General features: G+C 45.2%; 1 protein-coding gene across 2 annotated transcripts in view; it reads right to left on the bottom strand.

Moving 5' to 3' along the window:
• ssbp4 (single stranded DNA binding protein 4) overlaps positions 1-25,234 on the bottom strand; it is an 80,539-nt gene that overhangs the window by 41,301 nt on the left and 14,004 nt on the right. For both annotated transcript variants that reach the window (XM_084548391.1, XM_084548390.1), the window contains exons 3-4: positions 24,272-24,333; positions 17,029-17,113 (exon numbers count right to left, since the gene is read on the bottom strand). In XM_084548391.1, the coding sequence (XP_084404517.1) occupies positions 17,029-17,113; positions 24,272-24,333 (147 nt within the window). The remainder of the gene's footprint in view (positions 1-17,028; positions 17,114-24,271; positions 24,334-25,234) is intronic.

Genomic DNA, 25,234 nt, shown 5'->3' with positions numbered 1-25,234 from the left:
TAGTTTTGAAGTTAATCAAATCCAGAAAGTCCACATCAATAGAATTTATTGTATTGTGAAAAGGGTTCACGAGTTCAGGAAACGTGACTCCAAGCAACTCTCAGCATGACCACTTACATCGATCTGCCACAACATTAAAACCACTGACAGGAGAAGTAAATAACATCGACCATCTTGTGACAATTCAGTGTTCTGCTGGGAAACTTTTAGACCTGGCATTCATGTGGATGTTACTTAGACATGTAGCATCCACCTAGACCAGACCAGGCACCCCCGCCCCATAGCTATGATGCACCTTGATCCCCAGCAGGATGCAGCCTGACACAGACACACACACATAAATGGTTTAGGAACAACTCAAAAAAGCATGAAAGACAGCACAAGGTGTTGACCTGGCCTCCAAATTCACTAGATCCCAAACAGATCAAGTATCAGTGTGATGCACTGTAACAAGCCTGATCCCCTCAACCCATAGGACCCAAAGCCCCTCACTAACAACATCCTGTTGCCAGACACCACAGGACACCCTCAGAAGGCCCATGTCCACTCTCTGATGAGTCACAACTGTTTTGGAGGGACAAGGGAGACTTAGCGAGGTGGTCATAATGTTATGCCTGATCCATGTATAGCTCTATATATTTGCCTTTTTGGCAAATTATGCTGAAACAGTCCTCCGAGCAGACATCCAACATTATCGTCCATGAGTGTGTGGGAGTGTGTCTGCTAGATATACGGGAAGAGAGTTGAAAAGTGTAAAACAGAAATAGAGTTAACAGGTATTCCTTTCCCCCCACACAACCCCCCAGCTGAACCCCCCTCTAGTTAATAAGGAGGGAAAGAGGGAGAAAAGGAGTAAGAGAGGGAGAGGCAGGAAGAGGGAGGATATCCTGCGAGGGAAAGGCTGTGATATATGACCAGGCCTCTTCAAACAAGCGAGGGGGAGGGGGACACTCCTTCTCCAATAAAACCGGGGGAGGTAGAAGGAGGAGAAGAAACGAGGCGGAGAGAGAGAAGAAGGGATTTAAAGAGAGCAAGAGGTGCAGCGGTTGAGAGGAAAGTTGGGAGGGAAGTTGAGTGGAGGGATCTGAATGAGAGCGGGACGTCCTCAGCGTAGAAGCACAATAAAACCACAAAAGCCCGTAGAAAAGACTGAGGCGCCGCTGCACGCAACGTAGCTGTAGATGAAACGCGGCGGGAGGGGACGCTTTAATGTTGAAATGACACGTCAACTCAAAGAGGGTGGGAAAAAAAAACTGCTTAAAACTAACTCAAGATGACAAACTTTTATTCTGGTGACCAAGAAATAGATTTTTTTTATGAATGCAATAGGAGAACAGTGATCATCGTGGTTCAGTGTATTATTAATATACTGAATATTACATTATGTTAATTAGTATTAACTCTACACCCTTTTGTACAGCAAATATTTTCTTACAAATATTGAATTACTGAACAAAATTACTGAAAATGGATGTGAAAGTGTTCACCCACGTGGACACATGCCGCCATGTCCCACAAGAAGTGATTGATGAATTCAGGAAGGGGCTCTTGGGAAGAGGAAGTCCAGTCTGGGTCAGACTTCATCCACACATCCATGGGCACCATCTGCATGCACTCACAGATCCCACACACACACACACACACACACACACACACACACACACACACACACACACACACACACACGTCCACAGGAACCGACAGGAACACGACCCTGTATTCATTTCAACATGTGATACTGCTCCTCTCATGCCGTTTACTGTGTAATGTCTTTCCTCTGCCATCACACAGCAGCGGTGTGAGCGAGCGAGCGAGGCGCACAGAGTCAAGGTGAACGGAGCGGGTTGGGCACGCCGGCACAGCTTGCTCTCCGCGGTTTTAGGCTCGGTGTGCCACGGTGGGCCAGCATGGGGCTGTTTTTGACAGCAGCCATTACGACAAATAATTGAACAGCAAATGAAGACAAATGATATGATTGCAGTACGCGTCCCAGCAGTCAATCCGCTATCTAGGTGGTTCCCATTCAAAGCCATTGATCAGCTTTACAACCTAAGTAGCCGGCCAGGAAACTAAATGGTGGCGATCAATGCTATTTAACAGATTATTGACTGCTGACTGGTTGCCTGAGATCAAAACAGAGAGGGGGGGATGAAGAAATAAGCAAATAGAGGAATGGAATGAAAACACATGAAATTGGAATCGGTTCCTTTGCTTCAGTGATGATAAATGGGAAAGAAAAACACTGAGACAGCAGAGAGAGAGAGAGAGAGGGGGGAGAAGGAGAGAGGTCGCCTTTTTGGTGTGCGTGGCTGAATGTGCATGATCATGTGCATTTAATGAAGAAAGGGAGTGAGAAAGGCAGAAAAACAAAGAAAAAGAAGCAAGACTGAAGGAAAACAAGCTGCACACAGTCAGTTTTATCTGAAGGGTCCCTCTCGCTGAAGGTTGTTTCAAGCATCATTTGTGGTTGGAGGTGGTCTGTGTTCGTGCTGCTGGCGCTCGCCGTGAAGGCAGCGCACCTGAAAGCTCAACACATTAGCGGTGCTTTGGGGGAAAATCATCTCAGAGAGGTAGAATCTCATCAAAATCAGCCGGTACTTTCTACTCGTCTTTGTTCGGCTGATCCTTGATGGAGCTTTCAAGTGGCGCACAAGCTGGCGCGTAACAACAGCCGCTTGCACCGCAATTACATCCTTTTGACTGCGCGCTCCTTCACGTGGGTTTCCACTGTCTCTATTTACAATGCACGAACCCGTCTTGAGCCAGCCGTCAGCTCATCAGGCTTTTGGTTGCGGAGGCGGTCTTGTGTCTGTTTGGCTCCGAGTTAATGAAAACGAGAATCAAGACGCGAGTAGAGGTGGACTTGAGAAGGAGCAGCTCCAGAGACTGTCATGGAATGAGCGGGGGAAACCTGCGCTGACATTTATGTGTGTGTTAGCGTGTGTGCGTGTGTGCGTGTGGTTGTGTGCGTGAGGAGGATGGGGTAGGGACCTCCAACACTCCCAAACCACTGTAGTGTTTAACACACACAGTATGTGTTACCATGGTGACTGGGCCCAGCCAGCTCTGAGGCCTGACTCATGTTTGTGTGTATATGTTTCATGTGCATGTGTGTGTGTGTGTGTGTGTGTGTACTTCAGGAAATAGCAGCAAGCAGATTTATTTTTATTTTTTTAAACTTTCAGATTAAATTTATTTGCGATTGTTGTCCGACTTACCGTCTTTGTCTACATTTCCCGAAATATATGTCAAAACTAAACACTGTTCACGCCTTAAACTGCGCATGTGTGAGTGTGAAATGCAGACTAAAATACGGCTATAACAGTGGATGTACTGCCTGTGAGTGTGTGATGTGTGTCTGTGTGTGCGTGTGTGTCCCAGCTTTCGTCTGAGTGTGTGTCTGCCTGTGTGTGTGTGTATGTGTGTGTACACACACTCCCTTTGCCTTTTCTCAGTTCAGCAGAACCTCATTAATTCAGCAGGAATGGAAATCATTTCTGCATGGAGTGCACAGGAGACAGAAAGAGATGGAGAGGAAGACGCATGGAGGGGTGGAGGGGGGGGTGGAGGGCCACAGTGAATACTCAAATTTCTTCATTTTTCTTTGCTGAAAATAATTCTGCTTCTGAAAATAATTTCCAGATAAATAGCACAATGAATTTACAGTGAATTCTACGCGTATTCTAGTTTAATCTTATTACAGTATCTACCAGTGTTATTCATTCATTTTGTTAACAACTCCTGGGAAATAAGACATATGTCGGATCTCAGCTTTAATTTATTTAGATTTAAATCTCATACGATTTATACACCATGTCCTCAAAACAAACAGACCGGACAAACAGCCAAATATAGCAAATGTCCAGATGGATACATTAATAAAAAGGTAATCTTCCTTATGTAGCAGCAGATCAGAGCAGAGCCTCCTCCATCCCTCCCTCTCCCTCTCCCTCTCTCTCTCTCTCTCTCTCCTCCTCCTGCCATCTCTCCATCCTGCAGCCAGCCACCAGACAATATGGAGCAGACAGTAATCTGGCCATGCACTGAAGAGATTACAGCATCCAACAGAACAGTGCAGCACAGAAGAGAGCAGCTCAGTTCAGCAGAGAAGACAGCAGAACTGCTTTATGCACAGAGAGAAACAAACTCAGTCGATCGTCCGCGCCGTGTCAATACAAAGCAGGAATCCATACAGTATATGCGAGCAAAGTGAATTGACCCAAGTGTTCAAACGAAACCGCTTCCTTTTTCCTCTTTTCTCTCATGCTCACAGAGCGGTGGCTGGTCGCGCACGCTCCTTCAGTGACAGCTGACCTTTTCAGAGTGCATCAGAGTGCAGTGCAGTGCAGTGTAGTGGATCTCTATTCCAAATGTCACTGGTACAGTAAAGATCTGATGTGTTAAAAACACAGCAGAGTGGACACATAAGAGTAACACGTGTACTGTATGTTAGCTCACACTCTGCTGCAGTCTTTGGACATTTCTTTCCTTTTTTAATTTTCACGCAAACACGCACAAACAGCCGCCAAGGCTTAAACGCGTCTAAACATCCAGCCAGCGCTGAAACAGATGTGCTGCCCTATATATCCACTGAACTTAATCACGGGAGATATAAATAACTGATCAGGAGGCTTACATCCAGACAGAACAGTCGAGGTTGGAAGTTCACACGTTGCAGTTGTTAGTAAGTACATGATGTGGATTTTTGGATTTTCCGTCCTTCTCGGAAGAATTAACCCCGAACAGCAGCCGACGCAGCCTCTGGCCCTGCGCTGACCTCACGGCTGGCTAATAGCTGCAATGCAGCTCAGTCGGGGGAACAACATCAAATAGTCGCATACACAGATGCACTAATACAAAGGTTTCTTTTAAGCTCTATTGTCTCTGCTGTGCAAATGAGAACCTCTAACAAGCCGTAACTGAGGTCAACAGAGAAGAGTCAAACGTCGATGTGGACGGAGATAGCAAGGCAAATCTTCAAATCTTCACAATGATACTTTTTCCTGTTTTAAGAAGAAACTCCCCGTTAATTTATTCATTTGAGAGACTCACTTCCACATAAACTCTTTGCGCAGTAAATTGTCACACATGGTAATAAAGACGGAGGCTCCTTCCCACTCCTGTGTGACTATTGGTAAAATATTCTTTTCATCCACAACTGCCCAGGTCGTCTGAGGCTGAGCCATTAACAGTTTAAAGGTTTAAAATATTGAGCACAAGCTAATAAGTACATTTTAGGGTGTATGATTTTCATACAGTCGCTTTAGAAGAGTTCTCGCTGTCCATTTGCCGTGCAGGTGTTTAGAAGACACCTTTACGTAATCATTTTTCAAACGGTAAAAAGCCGTAACAAGTTCAGTCAAGTCAGATGTATTTTTCTTTTTACCACAAATTTAAAAAAAGAAAAAGCAAAATGCCTAAAGGGGCTCTCCAGTCTCTGTCCTTAGACCCTGAGCAACACCGAGCATTCCTCAGCACGTCTATGAAAAGCTGCCAAAGCTGTTCGCAAAAGAGGATCGCCGCTTAGTTTGCTGTGGGAATGTGTGTGAAAGTGGAAGGAGTACGGAAACATCCAAGCTGAAGTGCCGCTTATTTGTTTTTTCTTTGTTATGACTGGAATGTAGGCTCAGGAGCATTTCAAGATTGGTTCCGACAAATATTAACTCACTACAAATTATTTAGAGACTTCCATTAGCCAGCACTTCTGTGACTGCTTCACGGGGCGGCTCTACACAACAGATTATTATTAGACGCAAAACTTATAGATACATTAAAAAACTGTCACACCTACACTCACAGTTTAGCTGAGTTTAAAATAGTCGTGGTCCACGAGTGATGTTATTTTAAAGGTTAAAGCTGTTTGTGAAAGGAAAAAGTCTGAGGGTGGATAAAAGAGGACGCAGGGGAGAAACACTTGAAGAGCAGAAGAGGAAGATAACAAATTATCTTAACCCGTAAAAACTGGACACAACTGGAAAAAATTACTTGTCATAACTTGCCCCCGAAGTAATTAGAATTATATCGGTATCTTCTAAATTAAGTACATGGAGGAACAAAAGCTTTGAAGGAAAGCGGTTAGTATAGCTGAAAGTGAGCTGAACAGAAGACCCTGGCAGGGTTTAAAGATAACAGCTGCAGAGGTCTGTAAAATGTTGTTGGTCCTCCACGTGCCAGCTTGCTAAGGCGTGGACTCTAGAAGACCTGTGAAGGTGTCAGAGCCGGGACATCAGCAGAAGATCCTTTAAGATGATGTGATCCTAAGTCTAGGATCTAGGGTCTCTACATCTGCATCCAGCACGTAACAAAAACTACAACTTGGTTGGGCTACATCTTTGCTGATCTTCTCTTTGATGGGGTTGTGTGGAATCGGTGAAGCAAATGCATATGACTGACTGACGTGCCATCGTGCCACCAGCAGCTTCCACTGAAAATGTAACGTATCTGCATGAGTCCAATATGTAATTTGGTCCTAAACAATCGTTTCTTGGATTTGCGTGACGGTTTCAGTGTCAGCCCTTACAGTTAGATATTCTCCATTAGCATCTCTGTGTAAATTATCCTTCTTCTTCACTCTAGTATGTTTTCTTCCAGTTTCTCACCAGTTGCATGACAGACACGCCGTCAATTGTGCCCACTCGCTCGCTGAGCATTCTTTAGAGAGTTTGTGCTTTGTTCACACAGGTACACATTTCCAAGGACTTTATACAAAAAAACAATTTCCTTGAAGGATTAATGAAGCATTCTGATTCTGATTTAATGTCTGCAACTGATTTGGAAAGTCTCCTTCTTACATACAGTATAATATCTAGGTGAGTTCAGGGCTGCGGTGCATGTGTGAGAGCAGTTTAAATCCTAGACCTTGACATGCAACACTTCTACAAGATAATCAACGATGTTTGCATAAACCCTAAGTGATCAAAAAGTTTTGGTCCATGAGTGTATGTGATACCACTATGCTGTTCTATAGGAAGAGATGATAAAGGTGTAGACGAGAAGGGCATTAAAAAATTTAGTTGATGGGTAAAGGTATACTGAGAGAGAGGGAGGGAGGAACAGATGAAGGTGTAGTAATAAAGGGGGGGAGGGCTGAAGTTATAATGGTGGAGAGAGAGTTGAAGCTGAAGGAGCCAGGTGTGGCAGCAGCCACAGAGGTAATCAGCGGGCCAATGGGGAGTCATTCCACTCAGAGTGAACGGGCCGCCGAAGTACCTGGAATAAAAATAATCATTACACTGCATTAAAGTCACTGTCTGTAAATATACCCTGGGCAGCAGTAAAGCAGGTTCACTGTGGGCGCCGCTATCAGGACACCTTAATGTGCGCACATGTGAACATGTAAATACACATGTGTGCAAATACCATGAATGCAACAATCTGAGCACATCTCTGTGGGAAAATCAGCGACACCCCTGCTGATTCCGTTCATTCGTCCCCTTGTCATTAGAAAGACAAGTTTCTAACAGAAGCAACTTCTCCAAATATAACTCAACCAGCTCAAAGTGCATTCATTACCCCCCCCCATAACTTATAAGTGTTATTTCAGTAACAGAAAAGCCCAACAGAGGGTTGAACTGGATCTCTCTCACACATTTATTCCTCCTCTCAGTATTGCCGCCTTTGGAAAATAAGGATTAAGTCTGCATTTAGGAGAATTTAAATTGCAAATAGGGCTTTGTAATTGTTTTAGTCTTTAATCCGAGCAGGGAGGGCCCCGCTGTAATGCAAAGTTGAGACAGGCGAAACATCTCGGGCCATTCATCTGAGGAAGGTCTGTGTTTGTGTCACCACCTCGGTTCAATGAGACTTAACAACACACACACAGGCGTGTACATATGCATGCACACACTCCAACCCATGGGCTCAGGGCGGCCGGTTTATTTTGGTTTGCGAGTCGGGGTGCCCAGCTGGTACTTGAGACTGGTGGACTGGCAGAGCAGGAGCAGACAGCACACAGACAGGGACACACTGTGCCAGGCTGCAACGTCTGCCAACTACAAGACTACCCACTGCTACAATGAGAGGCAGAGGCAAAGGAGAAAGGCCAGGACAGAGTGTGTGTGTGAAAGAGAGAAAGACAGAGAGGGAAAAATGTGAACCCGGACAATGATATGAAAAAGAAAAGAAAATGGAGTGTTTCAAAAGATGCGACTTGAACCACTGATTGCTGAACAGAGGAAACGACCCTGACTAGAGGGCGTAAGTGAAGCAGAAGTTACTTCTTTCTAACTTACTTCTAAAGATGGCCGCAGTCATGATTAATTATTCAATTCCAGTTCACTTTTTTTACAGGATTTACATTTTAACACGTTCAAAGCCAAGCGGTCCCTGTGTAAGCTGGAGACGGTCACGTAACAAAAAAAAAAGTCCGGATATGAGTCCTGAGATGTATGAATGCTGGTCACTGAGAAAACAAGTAATTGAAATTCCACGACTCAGGTTACCAAAAAGTTAAACTGGCTCATTTTCAGTTGTGTGGAACTTACTTTTGGCTTAAAATAAAAGCAAAAAAAAAAAAAGCACCATGCACACTGCGTTCTGGCAGCGGCAGTGACTAATGTAAGAGCATTTGGAATTTAAATGACCACTAGTTGGTGTCATCACAAGATGCTGAGAGGAGGCTCTGAAATCTAAGTAATGTAAAAACAAAACCACCAACCTGACACACAAGTCCAGGGGGCAGTTTTAATATGAGATGCACCCAGACACACACACACCATGGACCTTTATCTACCCCGAACAAACAGACATACACAGAACTCTTTAAAGAAAGGATTATCTATTAGGATTTATAAAGAATACATGAATACATGCACCGGTCAGCCACAACATTATGACCACCGTTTGTGGTCAAACACTAGTGAATAACATTGACCATCTGGTGACAATGCAATGTTCTGCTGGGAAACTTTTGGACCTGGCATTCATGTGGATGTTACTTAGACATGTACCACCCACCTAGACCAGACCAGACACCCCCACCCCATAGCAATGACACTCCTTGATGGCAGCAGTCATCCCCAGCAGGATGCAGCCTGACACAGGCACACACACAAAAACAGTTTAGGAACAAACACAAGGTGTTGACCTGGCCTCCAAATTCACGAGATCCCAAAGTGATCAAGTATCTGTGGGATCCTGTGTATTCATTACATAACTTGGGTTATTTTCTTATGCTACTAAGCCCACATTTCATGTTATGTAAAGGAAATAAATACAATCTAAGGGCTTTAAACATGTCCTCACACGCTTTCACACAACATCCCAGATCTTTGTGTTCTCCGCCGCCACACTTTCCTAAACTCTGAACTCTTCAACACACAGTTAATGTGCACTTATGGACCTGTACACCAGTGAGCAATAAAACCTGATTCAAAACTCAAACTTTTCTCATACTATGTCCACAACAGGAGCTCCAGGGAGATCTGATGTAATTTAGGAACTTGTTGTAAAAAAAAAAAAGAAAGAAAGAAAAGGAAACAGCTTCTTAACTCCACAGTTAAGCAACAGAGGTGTACGTTTAAAGATAGGTTTCACTCCCTGGGATCCGCCTGACAATCCCTGTAACCATCGTCAATGTTTTACACCTAATGAGGAATGGCAGTACTGGAGTGCTCCAAGCCTTTCTCTGGGAAACGAGAACAGAGAGCTCCGCAGCTGGAAAAGTCGACTGGAGACGAATGGAGTCGTTCCGCTTAGAAGAAATTTACTTAGTAAAATAGTTTAACAGTAAAATTCTGTTTAAAAAAATCCAGTTACATCACTCTGTTACAACCTCATACCAGGTTAGGTCTGCACTCTCCTGTGAGACGTGGTACGCGAACGTTGCAAAAACACAAAGTCAGCTCTGGTTGCCAAAGAAAAGTTCAAACTAAGCAGAAGCAAAGACGGCAGAAGCATCATAATTGCGGTAATTTACGCAGTTTCATGCAGGACGGTGTGTTTTTACACAATGGATAAATGGATAAGTGGATGTGGTTTGGGAGTCACTAGCGTCAGGGAACTTCAAATACGGTGAGAGAGAGAGAGGGAGAGAGTGTGTGTGTGTCTGTGTGTGAAGCGGTGTGAGTGCGCGAATGTCTGAACACACTGAGGGGATGCAGGCTTGGCAGGAGAGGCGTCACAGACACCTCCGGCAGGGAAGGTCGCCCTCAAACTTCCAGCCCCCTTTACAAATTGCTCATTTCAATTCTCCACAGTAATCTGGTTACAGCAAACAAGTGATGAATGTTGCCTTTTTTTTTTTTTAATTATTGAACCATAATTTATTTCCGGAAAAAATGACTAAAGTGAAACAGAATTGGCGGCGTTCACCCGAGTTTCAGTGGGAGAGATAAACAAATGCCCCAAGGAGTTTTCCACTATTTCCCAGAATGTAGCATTCATTTAAAGCATTCGTTCGAATTTTATGGATGATGATGTTGCAACTAAGAGGGTATTCATGGGTAACTGGGTTAGGGAAATTAAATGGGACTGGGTTGGAAATCTGCATGCAAGGAAGGAAAGTAAACGCTTCAGGGTTTGGCTTCTACAATAACTTTGCTCAGGCGGATTGATGGCATTTACGCTGCTCCGGCTAGCAGGATGCAAACCAAAACTCAGATAAACTACGAAAAATGCAGACTTCAAAAAGAGTCCCCAGTGCCTTCAGACACCTCTTTCTTCCTGCACACTAACACATCTCCCTCCCTCCCTCCCTCCCTACTTCCTTCTCCAACTCCCTCTTGCTTTCCGCCTCTTCTCCCCTCTGTCGCTCCGTCTCTGTCCCCGGATTGTTGTCTCCATCTGTCCATCTCCGTGTCTGTCTCTGTCAAACACAGATCCAGGAGCTCGTGCTTACAGAGTCGAGATCAAATGCTAAACCACGGCTCAGTTTAAGCTTGCCCAGAATGAACCTGCAAGGAAGGGGGAATCATAAACAATATTTGATCTCGTGCTTCTGTCACTCGCAGACCTCCAGCCGAACACACACACAGCTTGAGGGCAGCACTTTCAGGCTTTGTTGCCTCCCTCAGATAGGGAAAGGTATACACAGGCAGAGGAGCCGACTGGCCTTTTTCATTTAGACTGTAACAACGGTAAACAACGGCACACAAAGACGGCGTCCTCTCGCTCAACGCCCGTCTGCCTGCAGCCTGCACTCCACGCACTGTTTGATATTAAAAGACGACACAGGCGCGAACGGAGGAGGAGGTGGCGGTGGTGGCAGGAAAGTAGAAAGACAGACAGAGACGGACAGGAATGGAGACACAATGTTGTGGCATGCCGTTTGTGTGTAGGCTATATTTAAACCGAAAACAGCCAGGAGGATCTGTATGAAGAAGATATTGGTGTGCCAACGCAGACTCCATTCCTCCACTCTCACTCTCTCTCTCTCTCTCTCCATCCCTCCATCCCTCCATCCATACCTACTCTGCCTATATTATGGATGTTATTATTATTCCTGCATGTCGTCATGTCGCCCCCGCTTCTCTCCTTCCCCCGAGCAAGGAAGCGGGCACTGCTGGCACCCAGCCAGATTACCCAATCAATCTCCTCTGAGAGGGAGGGAGGGCGGAGGGAGGCGAAAGGAGAGAGGGGGAGGAATAAGAAAGAGAGCGTGGAACAGAGAGGAAAGGAAAGAAAGAGCGGCAGGAGGGGAGGGTGGGGGGGATTGGATGATGGTGAAGGGGGTGTTGGCGGTGAAAAAGACCTGAGAGGAACTGAGGCAAGACAAACGGTGCAGGATGAGTAAATTTTGTCTTTGGAAAAAAAAAAAAAAAGGCAGACCCACACAAAAAAAAAGGCTTTGAAAAGGGAAAGGAAGGTTTTAAGCAGACGTGTGGCGTTAAAATAAGACAAGCAAGCGCCCGCGACGGCAGCATCCGAGTTGCGGGGATGGAAAACAAAAAAGAATCACACACAGAGTCCAGACAAAGGCTTGGCCATCAACGGCTGTTTACAGAGAGCAGCTCCTCCCCTTGTGCCACCTGTTACTGTGGTCAAGCCTAACAAATGTTTAACCCTCTCAAAGAGTCCCCAGGCAACAGCCAACGGGGCATCTCCATCTATCTACAGCCCGCTGCACGCTGGGAACACATCAGCAATTATCTTCCTTATCTTTATATTTGGATTATTATATTTCAACTTAATCAATTGGTTGAATGATGGGAAATTTATCACCAACTATGTTAATTGTGTGCTCATCGTCTTATTGGTTATTTTTCTATTAAGAAAATTACATGTTTGATCATTTCAGCACCTTAAAAATGAGGATGGATTTTTGTTGCATTAAATGAATATGTTTGGCTCAGACAACACAAGACATTTGTAGGTGTCACCTTGGACTCTGAAAAACAATCGTGGGCATATATTGTAGACATTAATCAATGGTATCTGCAGCGGCATGTTAAATGGTTATAATACATTTACTAAATCCTCAAGTGTGTGAAGCTTAACTGGCATTTTTGTTTCATATAAGACTTAAATGATTATTTCTTCAATCAACCAATCCATTGATACTGTTTCAGGACCTCATCATATTCACAAATGTAGCCAAACTGGTTTTCTTAAAGGGGAACTACCGTTTTTTACAACCTGGACCTTATTTCTGGCACAAAATACGATCGTTTACTCACCAATATCCATTTTGTGTAATTTGTAGTCGTTCGGGAGATATTTAGATCTGTGTATATCCATATAGTGGGAGTGACTGTGGCACCGAAACACAGCCTCTAAATAACGCATTATCTGCAGCGAAACCCGTTAATTTCACCAATATTTCGTTATCGTACGCTAGTGCTATTCCCCGTTGAGTCCCGAGTTAGCTGTACTGCTAGTTTTTTTGCAACATTACAGGTAAATAAGCCGACCGCCGCGGGTGCAAGCAGCGCTCAGAGATTACATCATCCAGGTCAGAAGACATCATCCGGGGTCTGTAGGTCAATCTACAGACCCCAGATGATGATAACAGGTAACTCCGGACTCAACGGGGAATAGCACTAACGTATCATAACGTTCATTTTGGTGAAATGAACGAGTTTTCGCTGCAGATAATGCGTCATTTAGAGGCTGCGTTTCGGTGCCCCAGTCACTCCCACTATATGGATATACGCTGATCTAAATATCTCCCGAACGACGACAAATTACACAAAGGTTATATGGGTGAGCAAACTATCGTATTTTATGCCAGAAATAAGGTCCAGGTTGTAAAAAACAGTAGTTCCCCTTTAATGCAATCTGTTTTTACAACACCTCTCCGTATTTGACCTCTCCATCTCAGCCATTATCATGACAGTTTTCATCAGTGCGCCAAGAGCTGAGCGGAGTCAGTGAAGCTCTGCGACGTGGATGACGCACTCGTGGCACTAAATCTGTGACTCTCCGCAGGCACTGACCCCGGATTGGCACGAATCGCAGATGTTCGGGGTTGCGACCTCCGGCTGGGGCAAAGCGAAATGTCTGCGACGACGAGGCCGAGCGTGTCACTTCCTGAAAGACTATTTGTCTGGGACTTCAAGTGCGTGCGTGTGTGTCAAAGATGGAGAAAACAGAGGCTCATTCTCCCGCTGGCTTTCATGTCAACAAAAATGTGTGTGTGTGAGAGAGGGAGCGTGCCTGCTCGCTCGTCAATACGTGCGCTTTCTTCATCACAGAGCTCATGCGCTTTAATCATTCATATTGAGTTACTAAAGACGTGCCATGTTCTTATAATCAAACACGTTTCCTCAACAAAGTGCTCTTTTGAGGAGCATCCAAATTCCAGCAAAAAAAAAAAAAAAGAGGACTATAAGCTGCGCGGATCTCTTTTAGGAAATAAACATGATTAAAAGGCAATGTGAAGAGGAAGGACAGAAACACAACTTCAACAATTAAGACGACAAAAGAGAACACTTAAATTACTTTACAGAGGTACACGACTTCAGGCTGTTCCAGCTCTCTGTGATGCAGCGCCGTCTCACTTACTTTGAGCGTGTGCGTTCATTTGCATGCGAGTGTGGGTGTGTGATATGCACACAAGCGTGGCTGCGTGTGGGAGTGTTTACGTGTGAGCACCAGTGTCTATGATAGCAGAGTCACCATTCGAGTGTGAAGCCAACCAGCTATCCAGCTAGTCAGAGGCCTCCAGTTCTGGGAGTGTGGCCAGGGCTCCAATCCCACCACATTCCCCTGGATTAGCTGTCAACCAGTCCCCAGATCTGAGGATTAGCACATTATATTCCATTATCTTCCCCAAACTGGAGAGTCCACAAAGTCTACATCATTGCTGTCTGTGGGGGCCAGTAGAACAGGGCTGAGTAAGAGGTGCCTTCAAACCGGGCCAAATTGAGCCAAATTGAGCCGAGCCAAACCAAATCTGTAACTAAGACCGTACTCCGGCTCAACGTTGCCTAGCAACCAAATTAGTACGAGGAAACAAATAAGCATACTGTATTTCTTAAGATCAGTTTCACGGCACGGCACTGGTTTCTTTCCTCATCTATAATAGACATGCAGCAAAAATTAGGTTATATAAAAAAAATTAAATAAACAAAAATAAAAACAATCCTGGTTTGTCTCGCACACGTTCCTCTTTCACTATTTCTGCTGAGCGGCACACAAAGTGGAGAGTGCGCGACTCCTGGGAGCCGTGTTGTTTTTCACTCTGTGATCCGGGCGGACTCGGGGGAATGAGGGAGCCGTTATCAGCAAGGGGCCGTGATAGAGACTTGATCAGGCCGTCGGTCTGGGGGGACCGAGGAGCCGGAGTTAATCAGAGACAGACAGACCCCTCATCACCCTGGGGATTCACACGCGTCGACCCTGACACTCTCTCTCCCTCCCTCCGTCACACAAAGACACACACACACACACACACACGGCAACAGTCACAAAAGCACATGTGCTCGCTCGCAACCTTCTCTTGCGTTTCACAGATTCCCTGCCACACCCTCTGTGCACGCACCCTCCCTTTTATGGTCATGCGTTACTGTTGACTATTACTTCAGATTAAACCCGATGCTTTACGTCCATAACCAGCAGAGGAGAGAACAATTTGTAGGATTTCTTTATTAGGAAATAGCACAGCTAAAACAGAGCAGCAGCCCACCTGTGGCACTCATTTTCTAGCTGAGATCCGACATTTTCCAAAGAAATATTTGAGAGACATATGCACGCATCTTAATTGCTTTAAATTGGATGAAATATTTCTCTCAGTGCAAACATCACAAAGCTTTAATAAAGACGTTTATTTTTAACACTACATTAGGGGACATTTAAAACTCCTGCAGCAACTATAAATCAACCAAACAGCTCACACACTCCGACCCTCTGAACTTGAAACAGGTCAAAGGTCAAACAACAATCTCAATCCTTGAACTACAACGAAACTAAATGTTTATTTGTAAAATCAAGCCGACTCAAATTCATCTTCATCTCCCATTTTCTCCAAGTCTTAAAGTCCATTCTGTCCACTGAGTCCAGCAAACATCAGCGACAGTGACTTTGACTCTCAGCTGATTGATTTACGTGGCCAAAGACCGAGACACGTTTAAAATGCGTCTTCTACCGAGGCACAATTTGAAGCTTGAAGTTCAGCCATATATTGACCGGGGCTGTCAAACCGCGGCCGTTAAAGAGCTGACATGCAGGTATCCAGCTGGCCTACCTCAGGAGAAAGGTGTAGGAAATTATATGGCATTTAGATTAATTAGACACAGTTGTCAGATTTAATTAACTACTAGGTTTAATTAACCATGTAATTAATCTTATGGTGGTCCAACACGTACACACACACACACACACACACACACACACACACACAGGCGTGGAGAAACACACACACATCAACTCGGGCCCACACAGACATGCATAGTACACGCACAACAAATGTAATCTGTTCAGCTGACAAGCGCTCACACTTTCGCCGTCAAACCTCATAAGAGAGTTCAGCCGAACGGGTGACTGGCTACGAGCTAAAAGAGGCTGAATGAAATGTGTATGGTAAGAATAGCACCCTCTAATCCATTTCAGGTTTAACTTGTGCCCAGGTGAAACGTTAATCTCTCAGCTGAAGCATTCTGTCCAGGGCAACATCCGCACACCTTACTCAAATATGCACCAGGCTACATGACAAGACAAATATTTATTGCAATGTGGACAAGCCAGCCAAGAAGATATTTCAGGGAAAGAAGTGAAATGCATCTTAAGGAGGAGGTTAAGTCCACCAAACATAGCAAGGTGGTCATTTCAGCCCCTCGAAGAAATGTGTGTGTGTGTTCGATAGGTTACTGATCGACTGGTCTCACTCTCCAGAAGATGAGAGGGTCGAGGGGGCCGCAGACCCTGACCTTTCATCACTCAGCGCAGCCTCTGCAGCCACGACTAGCGTAGCCAGGCCCGCTCTAAATGTGTCCTCTGTGTATATGTATTGAGTGTGAATGTGTGCGTTAATGTGCTTGTGTGATCGGCCAGCTGCTTTATGTGATCTGACCTTTACTGAAGCCATGAGTGCACCAATAAATAGCCAGGCAGTGCCGTGACCTCTCACCTCAGGGAAAACAGATTCGCTGGGACCTGAGGCGTCCGGGGTCAACGTTTCAGGAAGTGCGGCGAGCAGCTGAGCTACAGCGTTACGCTGCAGAGGCAGATGTTAGGAAACGGGTCTCTAATCAAGGCGGATCGTGTGAGATGTTGTAGAGTGCCATGAAGACCCTCTATTAAACTTTAAAAATTCAAAGATGGAGGTCTAAGGGCTTTCCCATGAAATATAGAAGTGGTGTTCACACGTGCTGCATTTTTTAAAAGCACGCTATTTCAGACGTCTGGCTCACAGGCTGTCCCGACCAAAACAGAGGCTGCAGCAGGCAGGCAGACCAGACACGCAGACATTAAGAAAGGCAGACATGTCAAAACACGAAGCAGCCACATTATCTCTGACAGAATAGTCCCTTCTTTCAGTTACACGCCAGGCATGATCGCGTGTGCTCACAAGCATGTGTAGGTAGGTGAGGTGGATGTGTGTATACTTGTGCCCCTCGTGCAGCGAGAGGAAGGTGTTTTAAGTTCACTCACATAGTCATGGAAAGCCTTGGCCTCGCTGGAATGTTCACATGTCTCCCTCCGGTCCGGGGCAGCGCAGTACAGATCCCAGAATACACTGTACACACAGGACGAGACAGCGACAGCAGTTAGACACTTCACTCCAAAGACACATTATTATGCTGCTGGTAACTGTTAATCTCTAATGGTGTCAAGTGCAGGTATTACGGTTAGAATAAAGTGACGGAGGTACAACACATTGTCTCAGACATTTAAAAAGTTCAGCTGGGTAATCTTGACAGTACTGTGATTACAATACAGTACTTTCCTAATCCTTTAATTTGAGTAATACAAACCCTTTATTCCTTCTAAACCCTCACTTGTCTAATCAAATTCTGTTCAAAGGACAAAAGTTGTCAGAGTCTGCATTATTCGTAGTGTTCAATATCGTCTTGACACGAAGAATTTCTACAAAATAAAGCAGTATTGGCAAACATGAAGGGGTCAAAACATTGTCTTGATTCAGTGAATGGAAGAACAGTGAGTAAGAATATCTTTATTTAATGAAAAAAAAAAATAATAATAAACCAAGGACCATGCTAACAAAACAAGATCATACCTGCCCCAAAAAGGGCTGCAACTATTATTTTTAGTTCTGATAAATCTGCCAAAGTCTTTCTCTGCTGTCAGAGCAGAACATTCAAGTTACAGACGCTGAATCTGTTTGCTTAAATGAACCGTTATCGATCAGCTTGTACATTTCTTGACACATTTAAGAACTTATGAATCTATAGACACATATCGTTCAGCAAAGCTGGAGCTCTCTGCAGGCAGACACGCAGCAGACTTCACGTGGGCCACCACACACTCGTACAGTCGAGCTCAAAAAGCTTTTTACGGGGTAAAGACTTCCACGCGTTCCTCCCAGCCTGCCCTGCCGACCTGCAGGTTATTGACCAATCAGCTGTGATTATGTTACTTACTGTCCAATAAGCCTTACTCATATTAGTTAATTAGACCAATCCCACTCCTCCAGGGCAATAGGGGCCACCAGGTCCCATTCCAAATGGGCCCTTAATTACTGCGCTGAAATAAAGCACTCGCTAAGCCTGCCCACATGAAGTAGTCCTCCCTCTACGAGATATTGATTTCATGGACAGCGTATCGCAAAAAGAGAAATGCTGAGAGGGAGTTCTTGCTGTCATTTAACGGTGCAAATAAACTGTTACGTGCAATGTTTGTGCTGATGTTGGGAAGAGGCGTGACACTTGATATGACAGACTGCGAAATGGAGCAGAAAATATTAGCTGATCACCCACAACTGTCAGGGAATCACTCAGTCACATGCCGGACATTTTTCATTGAACAAGCGGTTTGATTTTTGCTGTTTACCGCTATCACCTCTGGAATATAGTTAACCCGAAACATTGCTGATCGCTTATCTACACCTTCCTCATTTGATTTTTGTTTTTGTTTTTTTATTGAGGGCATGAAGGAAACTAGAGTGCAACAATGGCCCAGTGTCCTAAAAATAAAAACAACAATAAGCAATAAATTTCAACCCCCTTGGCACACGGTACCAATCTCTCAAAGCGTATGAACTAAAATAGAAATGTGTTATTAAAGTATTTAAAGATTAAAAGACGGAGTCGGTGCCCCGAGGCGTTCAGCGAGCGCCGGGGTCCCATCTAGACAAGGAGGGCGCTGGGGAACAGGGAGGGGACTGTTGCAAAGCCGGTGGTGAACACATGGTGCGTGTGTTGTGCTGCCCTTCTGTCACTCGACAATAAAGCCAGTGTACATTATCATATCTATCGGTTGGTGTTAAAGAGATTGCTGCTCTGTCAGAGACGAGCCGCGGCGAGAAGGCGCGACCATCGCAAATCCAATCAGCTCTCAGGGAAATGAAATGGGACGCGGGTTACAGTTTGTTACAGGAAAAAGGCTCGACCAGGTGCGGGCGCAGGGGTAGGGGTAAGGTGATCTAACATCTCCTGGCCTGTGAAGTCTGAAATATATTGCGATTTGAGCAGCTGACCTGCGTCTGTCTGAGCCACGCAGGGAAATCTCATTCTGCGTCTCTCTGCATAATCTGAAGCAGGATCACTGTTGGACGAGACTAAACCAAGACTTTCATTACTCTGGTGTTATATTAGGAGGTCACATTTTTCTACACTGAGTTACAACGGGAAGACAGAAGCCATTAGGTGTGAACAGGAACTCCTCTTAATATTGTCCTAATTAAACTTAACTGTTTGAGGGTCAGAATGCAATCGGGGGAAATAAAATCAGTTAACATTTGGATGGGACCATTATCAGCTCTGATTTGACAGTGCCTCCCCACATTAGGAGGGAAAACACATGTCATAGTTGTTGTCACATCCTTTTCAGAGACACTAATCTTTAGAAATTATCGGGGAAGTCAACATTCGCAGTTAATTAGCACCAGCAATCTGCAAGAAAACCCTGCACACCCTTGTAATAGCAAAAATTCTACCCAATTATCTAATCATTTCAATCTAATCATCTCATCATGGGAAACTCTTTATGGTATTATGGGAAGTAACTGGTGTTCGAGCCACACAACTCTGCGCTGAGGATGAAAAGTTGAACAGCTCTTTCTTTGAAGATTCACGGGAGAGATTTAAATTGCACTTCGGGGTCATTCAAACGCTTTTTTATTTATTCAAACTAGAAACAAAAAAAGGAGCTGGCACACTCACAGTGCATACGCTAACATACACACTTTTGTACCCAGAACAGAGGAAGGGATTAGCGTCCAGCCGTCCAGAAGCAGACAATTACTAAAATTAAATGCCATCACAACCATTATTTGCAATTAACTGATGAGGCCAGTGGTTACAATGTGAGGCTTTCCATTGTAATAAGAAAAATAAACAACGACACAGAAAGATGGCCACACAAGACTGCCGGTGGCAGGTCTACATGATAATCCATTAGTCGGTCAGTCAAGAAGAAGAGAAGCAGAAAATGAAGACAGAGATGGAGGCAGATGGAGATAAGGATGCAGACAGAGCATGAGTGAAAGAACCGCAAACCCTAAAAAACAAGTTACAAAGAGGCAGCCCTGCTCCTCTTATCAGAACAGACTCTTCTTAATGGGACAAAATGCTGCAATCAAAGAGCGGAGGTGGGGGGAAACACAAGCCTTCCAGTCGTCTTTATTACCTTGACTCAAGTATTCTCCTGGTGGCACCAGCGCATTCAGCAAGCAGGAAGAAAACAACATCACTGTGCCATGTTAATTTGGGAACACTCCCTTTGGACCGTAGATAATGAATACGGCAACTGCCACCGTGGAAAAAAAAAAAAAAAGATTGTTGAGCTTGTGGATGGCAAAGACAAAGTGCCCAGTGGCACAGCAAAACGGCATCGCAAAAGTAACTGACTGGAAACTGGTTGACGTCAGAAGAGGTGTTTGTACCATCTCCTCCTGTGCGATGACCCACTGCAAAGCGTACACGTTTGTGGAGCAGAGGTGACGAATTTGTAAAATCAGATAATATGAAACATTTTTCTAATTCAAGTTTCCGTTCTTCCAAACGTCAGGAGGGTTATGTAATCCGACAATAATGCTAATTGCATGTAAAGTTGGATAAACGCTCTTAAGTTCAAGTTGCAGTAAACTTATATACCATTATGGTCATACACCCAGTTAACCTTGTTACCACACTACATTAACAGCCTGTTTCAGACTTTTTTCTGTTACACAGTTGGAGCAATAGAAACCTAAGTATACAAATAGCTCCTGATTTTATTTAGATGCAGCTGCCAGCAAAGATGGATGGTGATGGATTAACAAACTGGAAACCACTCATATTTACAGTCTAAACAACAGATCTTAAAAACTTTATTTCAACCTAGCTGGAAATATTTTAATTTCAAATTTAAAACCTCCAAAGAAGGGCGACAAACTTAATGACCATGACACAGGCACCCACGTTTGCTTCCTGCGTGGGTCTTATCACTCACTACACGTCATTCCCCGATTTGTCGCGCTCCTATAACGTGACCCCCTCTCCCAGTAGAAAACAAAGACATCAGGCTTTTGGTTAATTAAACATGGATAACGAATTATAGCCATTGCTGACCTTGTTGTCTGCGCTATCAGCTTTTTTGTGCAGTTCAAGCCGGAATATCATCACGTGATTGCGGCCGACGTAAACAAGAGGCCGGCTATTATTTGAGCGGCTTGTGACGATTCTCGTGGTGTTGTTTTTCTCGTGTTGTTCGCTTTGAAATGCCGTTTTAAACCGAGAATGTATTAGTGTGGATGTGGCTTTGGGCAAGGAGAAAAGAGAAGGAGGAAGAGGAGGAGAAGACTGTCTGATACGTGTGTTTGTGAAGACCAGTCCAGACGTTTGGGAGCAGAGGACCCTGTTTCCCCTGGCCCCCCCAAACAAGAATTTCAGCTAGAGGCTATCACACGGAGAAGCGTCCTCATACTGTTGTTGTGCTGATGTTTTTATGTGCGTTTTGTGTGTTGGGATTCGGGGTGTGTGTGTCGAGGATTCGGCGGCCATCCAGTGAAAACTGGTTAAAGCAATCGATTTTGGGATAAGGAGGAGACAACTAGCAGCGACCAATGGAGAGGGAGCTAATGACACAATCAACACCTGCAGCCCTCGCTGAGCCTTTTCTTTATCCTTCCACCCATAACAACAGATGTGGATGAGTGACCCCCACCACCAGGCTCCAGCGTGCCTACCCCTTCCCCCCTCTTACAGCCGTGGTCTTATTCTGAAGCCCCCCACTCGCCCACCCCGACCTACAGGAAACAGCCACAGAGGCAGAGACAAGGAGAAGAAAACCCCAGCGAAGTTGTGAGGAGGGGTGGGGCCAAGGTGGCGGTGGGGTTGAGGTCTTAGATTTGGCTGTTTAACACAAAAGAGGCTGGAATGCAAAGAGTTAATCCGTTCGGGGGTTTCTCTTCCGTAAACAAAGGGACAGGCCTCCAGACAAAGGTTGAGGGAGGGGGAGCGAAGGGTGAGAGATGAGGGAGGTTGGTGGCTTTCCTACCATCTGGAGCTTTTGTTTTGGGGGAGGCTAGAGGTTGGAGTTGGGTGGGTGGGGGGGTTGCTGGGTGGCTTAGCGGTGGACAGGAGGGGACCCCACCCCCTCCTCCTCCGGCAGCGGACCCCACCCCCCCAGAGAGTATCCGTGTCCACGTGCTGCGTGGCCCAGACAGACGCCCCTCAGTTAGGTCATACTACACTGGAGCCCTGCCCTGCACTGCCTGGCTAATCAACGGCCTACTCCCCAACTGCTCTCCAGCAAAAACACACACACACACACACAATGTCATCTCCCACACTACCGAAATACATCAATACAGTCAGAAGTCAGAACACACACTGCGAGCGCTCGGTTTTCCTTTCTGTTTCCCGCTTTCGCACGTACACACACACACACACAAACTGGGCCAGTCTCCCCGAGCTCTCTTATTGGTTCAGGCAGAGGCGAGAGCAAACTTACACTGCACTGTATGTTTGTGTATGTCATTCTGTCAGTGTTACTGGTAGCTGTCCAATTGAGAGCTGTCAGGTTGAGAGAAGCCAGGCTCTTTAAGGACCATTATGAACCGTGTCAACAGGCTGCACAATCACAACACACGCTGGGGCCAGAGAGGATGAATGAATGAAGCCGCATGTCCGGGTTTATTACACAGGGCCGGCCGGGGGGGCTTTGGGGATGAGCAGGATAGTATGAATGACAAATAAAGCGGGCCCTGTCAAACCTCTTATCCCCTCTCATTGCCTTGTGCTCTGCTCTGCCTCCCTGCCTGCCTTGATTCTTTGTCCGCATCTGTTCCAGCCACGCAGCTTCCTCTTTCCGCCATGTTTTACCCCGTCTTAAAGTTGGATTGTCTGCCTCACAGTCTGACAACCGAGAAAAAGAGGGAATCCCACATTTGGGTGTTTTCATTCACTCTAATTCAGACATGGAGAAAAACATTACACATGCAGGCCTTAAGTCCTCTCCCCTCCTGTTCTTCAACCAGAAAACACTGTACTCTGTTTATCTAGCACTAACAGATCTGAGAGATTTGTTTAAAGGAGCTGAAAGAAAAGGAGGACGGTCCACGTCAGAGCCCCGTTCCATTAAACAGAGCATCAGGTTAAACAAAGTCTGCAGCATCTTGATGATAGAGCAGAGGTTTTCAAACCGTGAGGTGCAGATGAAAGCTGTAAAGTTGAAGAACAGGCTCTGGGGGAGATACGTCAGGAGAGAGGCGAGAGGGACCATGGGACGCCAGCGCTCTAAAAACAATGTTAGTTATTGTCCGCTGATGTGGCCTCAACAATATAGTCGGCCGTCATAGCAGAAGCTGTGGCACGCGGCTCATGGAGGTTATTGAGTTTATCAACAGCATCAGAAATCAGTCATATTTTTAGATTCAGCGTGGCTGAACGTCAGAAGAAATCACCACCTCTAATTTCTGTTGGACATAAACAGCCATTAATCTTTATTGAAAGAATACGCTGTTTTTAAAGAGAGATTTATGCTCAGTCTAGATGGTAATATAGCATCTGAAACCCTCTTCCTCCACATACTTGCGATGTTGTTCTCTTTCAAGATCTCTTTATTCATTTCATTTGTTACTGAACTATCACGTGTACACTCCTCTATAGCACTATCAATGTCCCTCTGGACAGATCGTCTGAAAATGTGTCCCTGTTATCCCTGTTTTTAAACCGTATGGCATCGCTCTGCCACTTTATGACGCGCAGCGTTTTACTCCACCTACAAATGTGGCAGGTTGGAATAACTTTGAGCACATAGATGTGGTCCCAGAGCACTAGTTCTTTCGGACCATAACTCCTCAACTTGTCTGAGTATTGCCATGTTTCCTTTCTGAACCAAGTCATAGTTGTCTGCACATTAACGGGTGCTAAGATCATGGTGTTTTGTTAATGTTGGCAAAAGTTTATTAGTGTTGGGGGAGCACAAAACCGCCGTAAACCTGTGCAACATGTCGCTGACTTGTTGTTTGACTTTGATCGGACAGTGCAAACACAAGACCTCTTAAATAACAGACCGGGGGAAGCTAGCTCACTTGTCAATCAGGGGAACGCCAAGAGCTCAGTGTGTGAGATGATGCAGTTAGCATTCCCTGCAATTACTGCCCCTCTCCACCCCTGCACATTCTTTTATTCCATTAAGAGTACTTCTACAGTATAAATGTGAGCTGTCGAAAAAATAAAGTGTGCGTTCAAGGAGGGGGAAAAAGAGAGCGTATCAAACATATACGTACCACCACCACGAGTGTAAAAATCCCGGAGGTTCCCCGAGTGTGATGTTCTTCTCCCATCGGATCTGCGAGAGAGAAGTGGGACAGACAAGTTAGAGGGTTGAGGGTAGAAGACAGAGGAGGAAAATGAAAAATTAGACAACGCAGCATGTTTTATGCATAATGTGATGATTTTGCTCGACTGTCCTCCCAACTTGAGAGTGACAGAGCGATGGTCGGACAGAGAAATAGGGCCGGGGAGGAGCACGGAGATCTGCAGTGCAGTGCAGCGGGGAGTTTTGTGGATAAGAAACTGTGACTGTCTTGAAGCAGCAGTCCTCTCTGCTGCCCTCACCTACCAGCAGAGCTCCTGCCTGTATCTGGACACTGAGATAAGATCCGGTGAGAGATAGCAGACCAACTGCCTGCTTCACACACTCCTACTGACATGACTCTACACACACAAACACACACTGATTCAGGGCATATATATACAGTCTGAGAGATGATTCACCCGAGTCTGTGAGGACAGCGTGACAGCAGCAAGATTTCTTTCTATACGTACTGTATATAGATACAAGCTTCAGGTTTCTATAAAAGTGTCTATTCTACAGATTTCCCCAGTGCCGCTTATAATGATGTGATGTGCCGTATGTTGGTGTGGGCCTGTTGATTTAATGCTGCTAAAGAGCTGAGTGCTGCACTGTGCCGGAGAGCATAGAGCGGCTAAGTCCTCTCGAGGACAGGGGTGTATTGTGTGTATACTATAAACGTGAGCGGGTGTGTGTGCGTGCGCGCTTCTCGCTGAAGGAGGAACAGAGGCTAATTGAGGCAGGAGAGTCCAGGTGATAGCGCTCTCATTAGATGAGCAGGTGTGTGCCGTCGGTCTACCTGCGAGGATAGGAGTCCCTTATCTACTGAAACATGCACGTGTGTTTTTTTTTGCGTGTGAGAAAATCAGATGTATGACCTCCAAAATAAAAACAT

Source organism: Chelon labrosus (assembly GCF_963514085.1).
Source record: "Chelon labrosus genome assembly, chromosome: 7".
Classification (NCBI taxonomy): Eukaryota; Metazoa; Chordata; class Actinopteri; order Mugiliformes; family Mugilidae; genus Chelon; species Chelon labrosus.
This window is presented reverse-complemented; position numbering and strand designations above follow the sequence as displayed.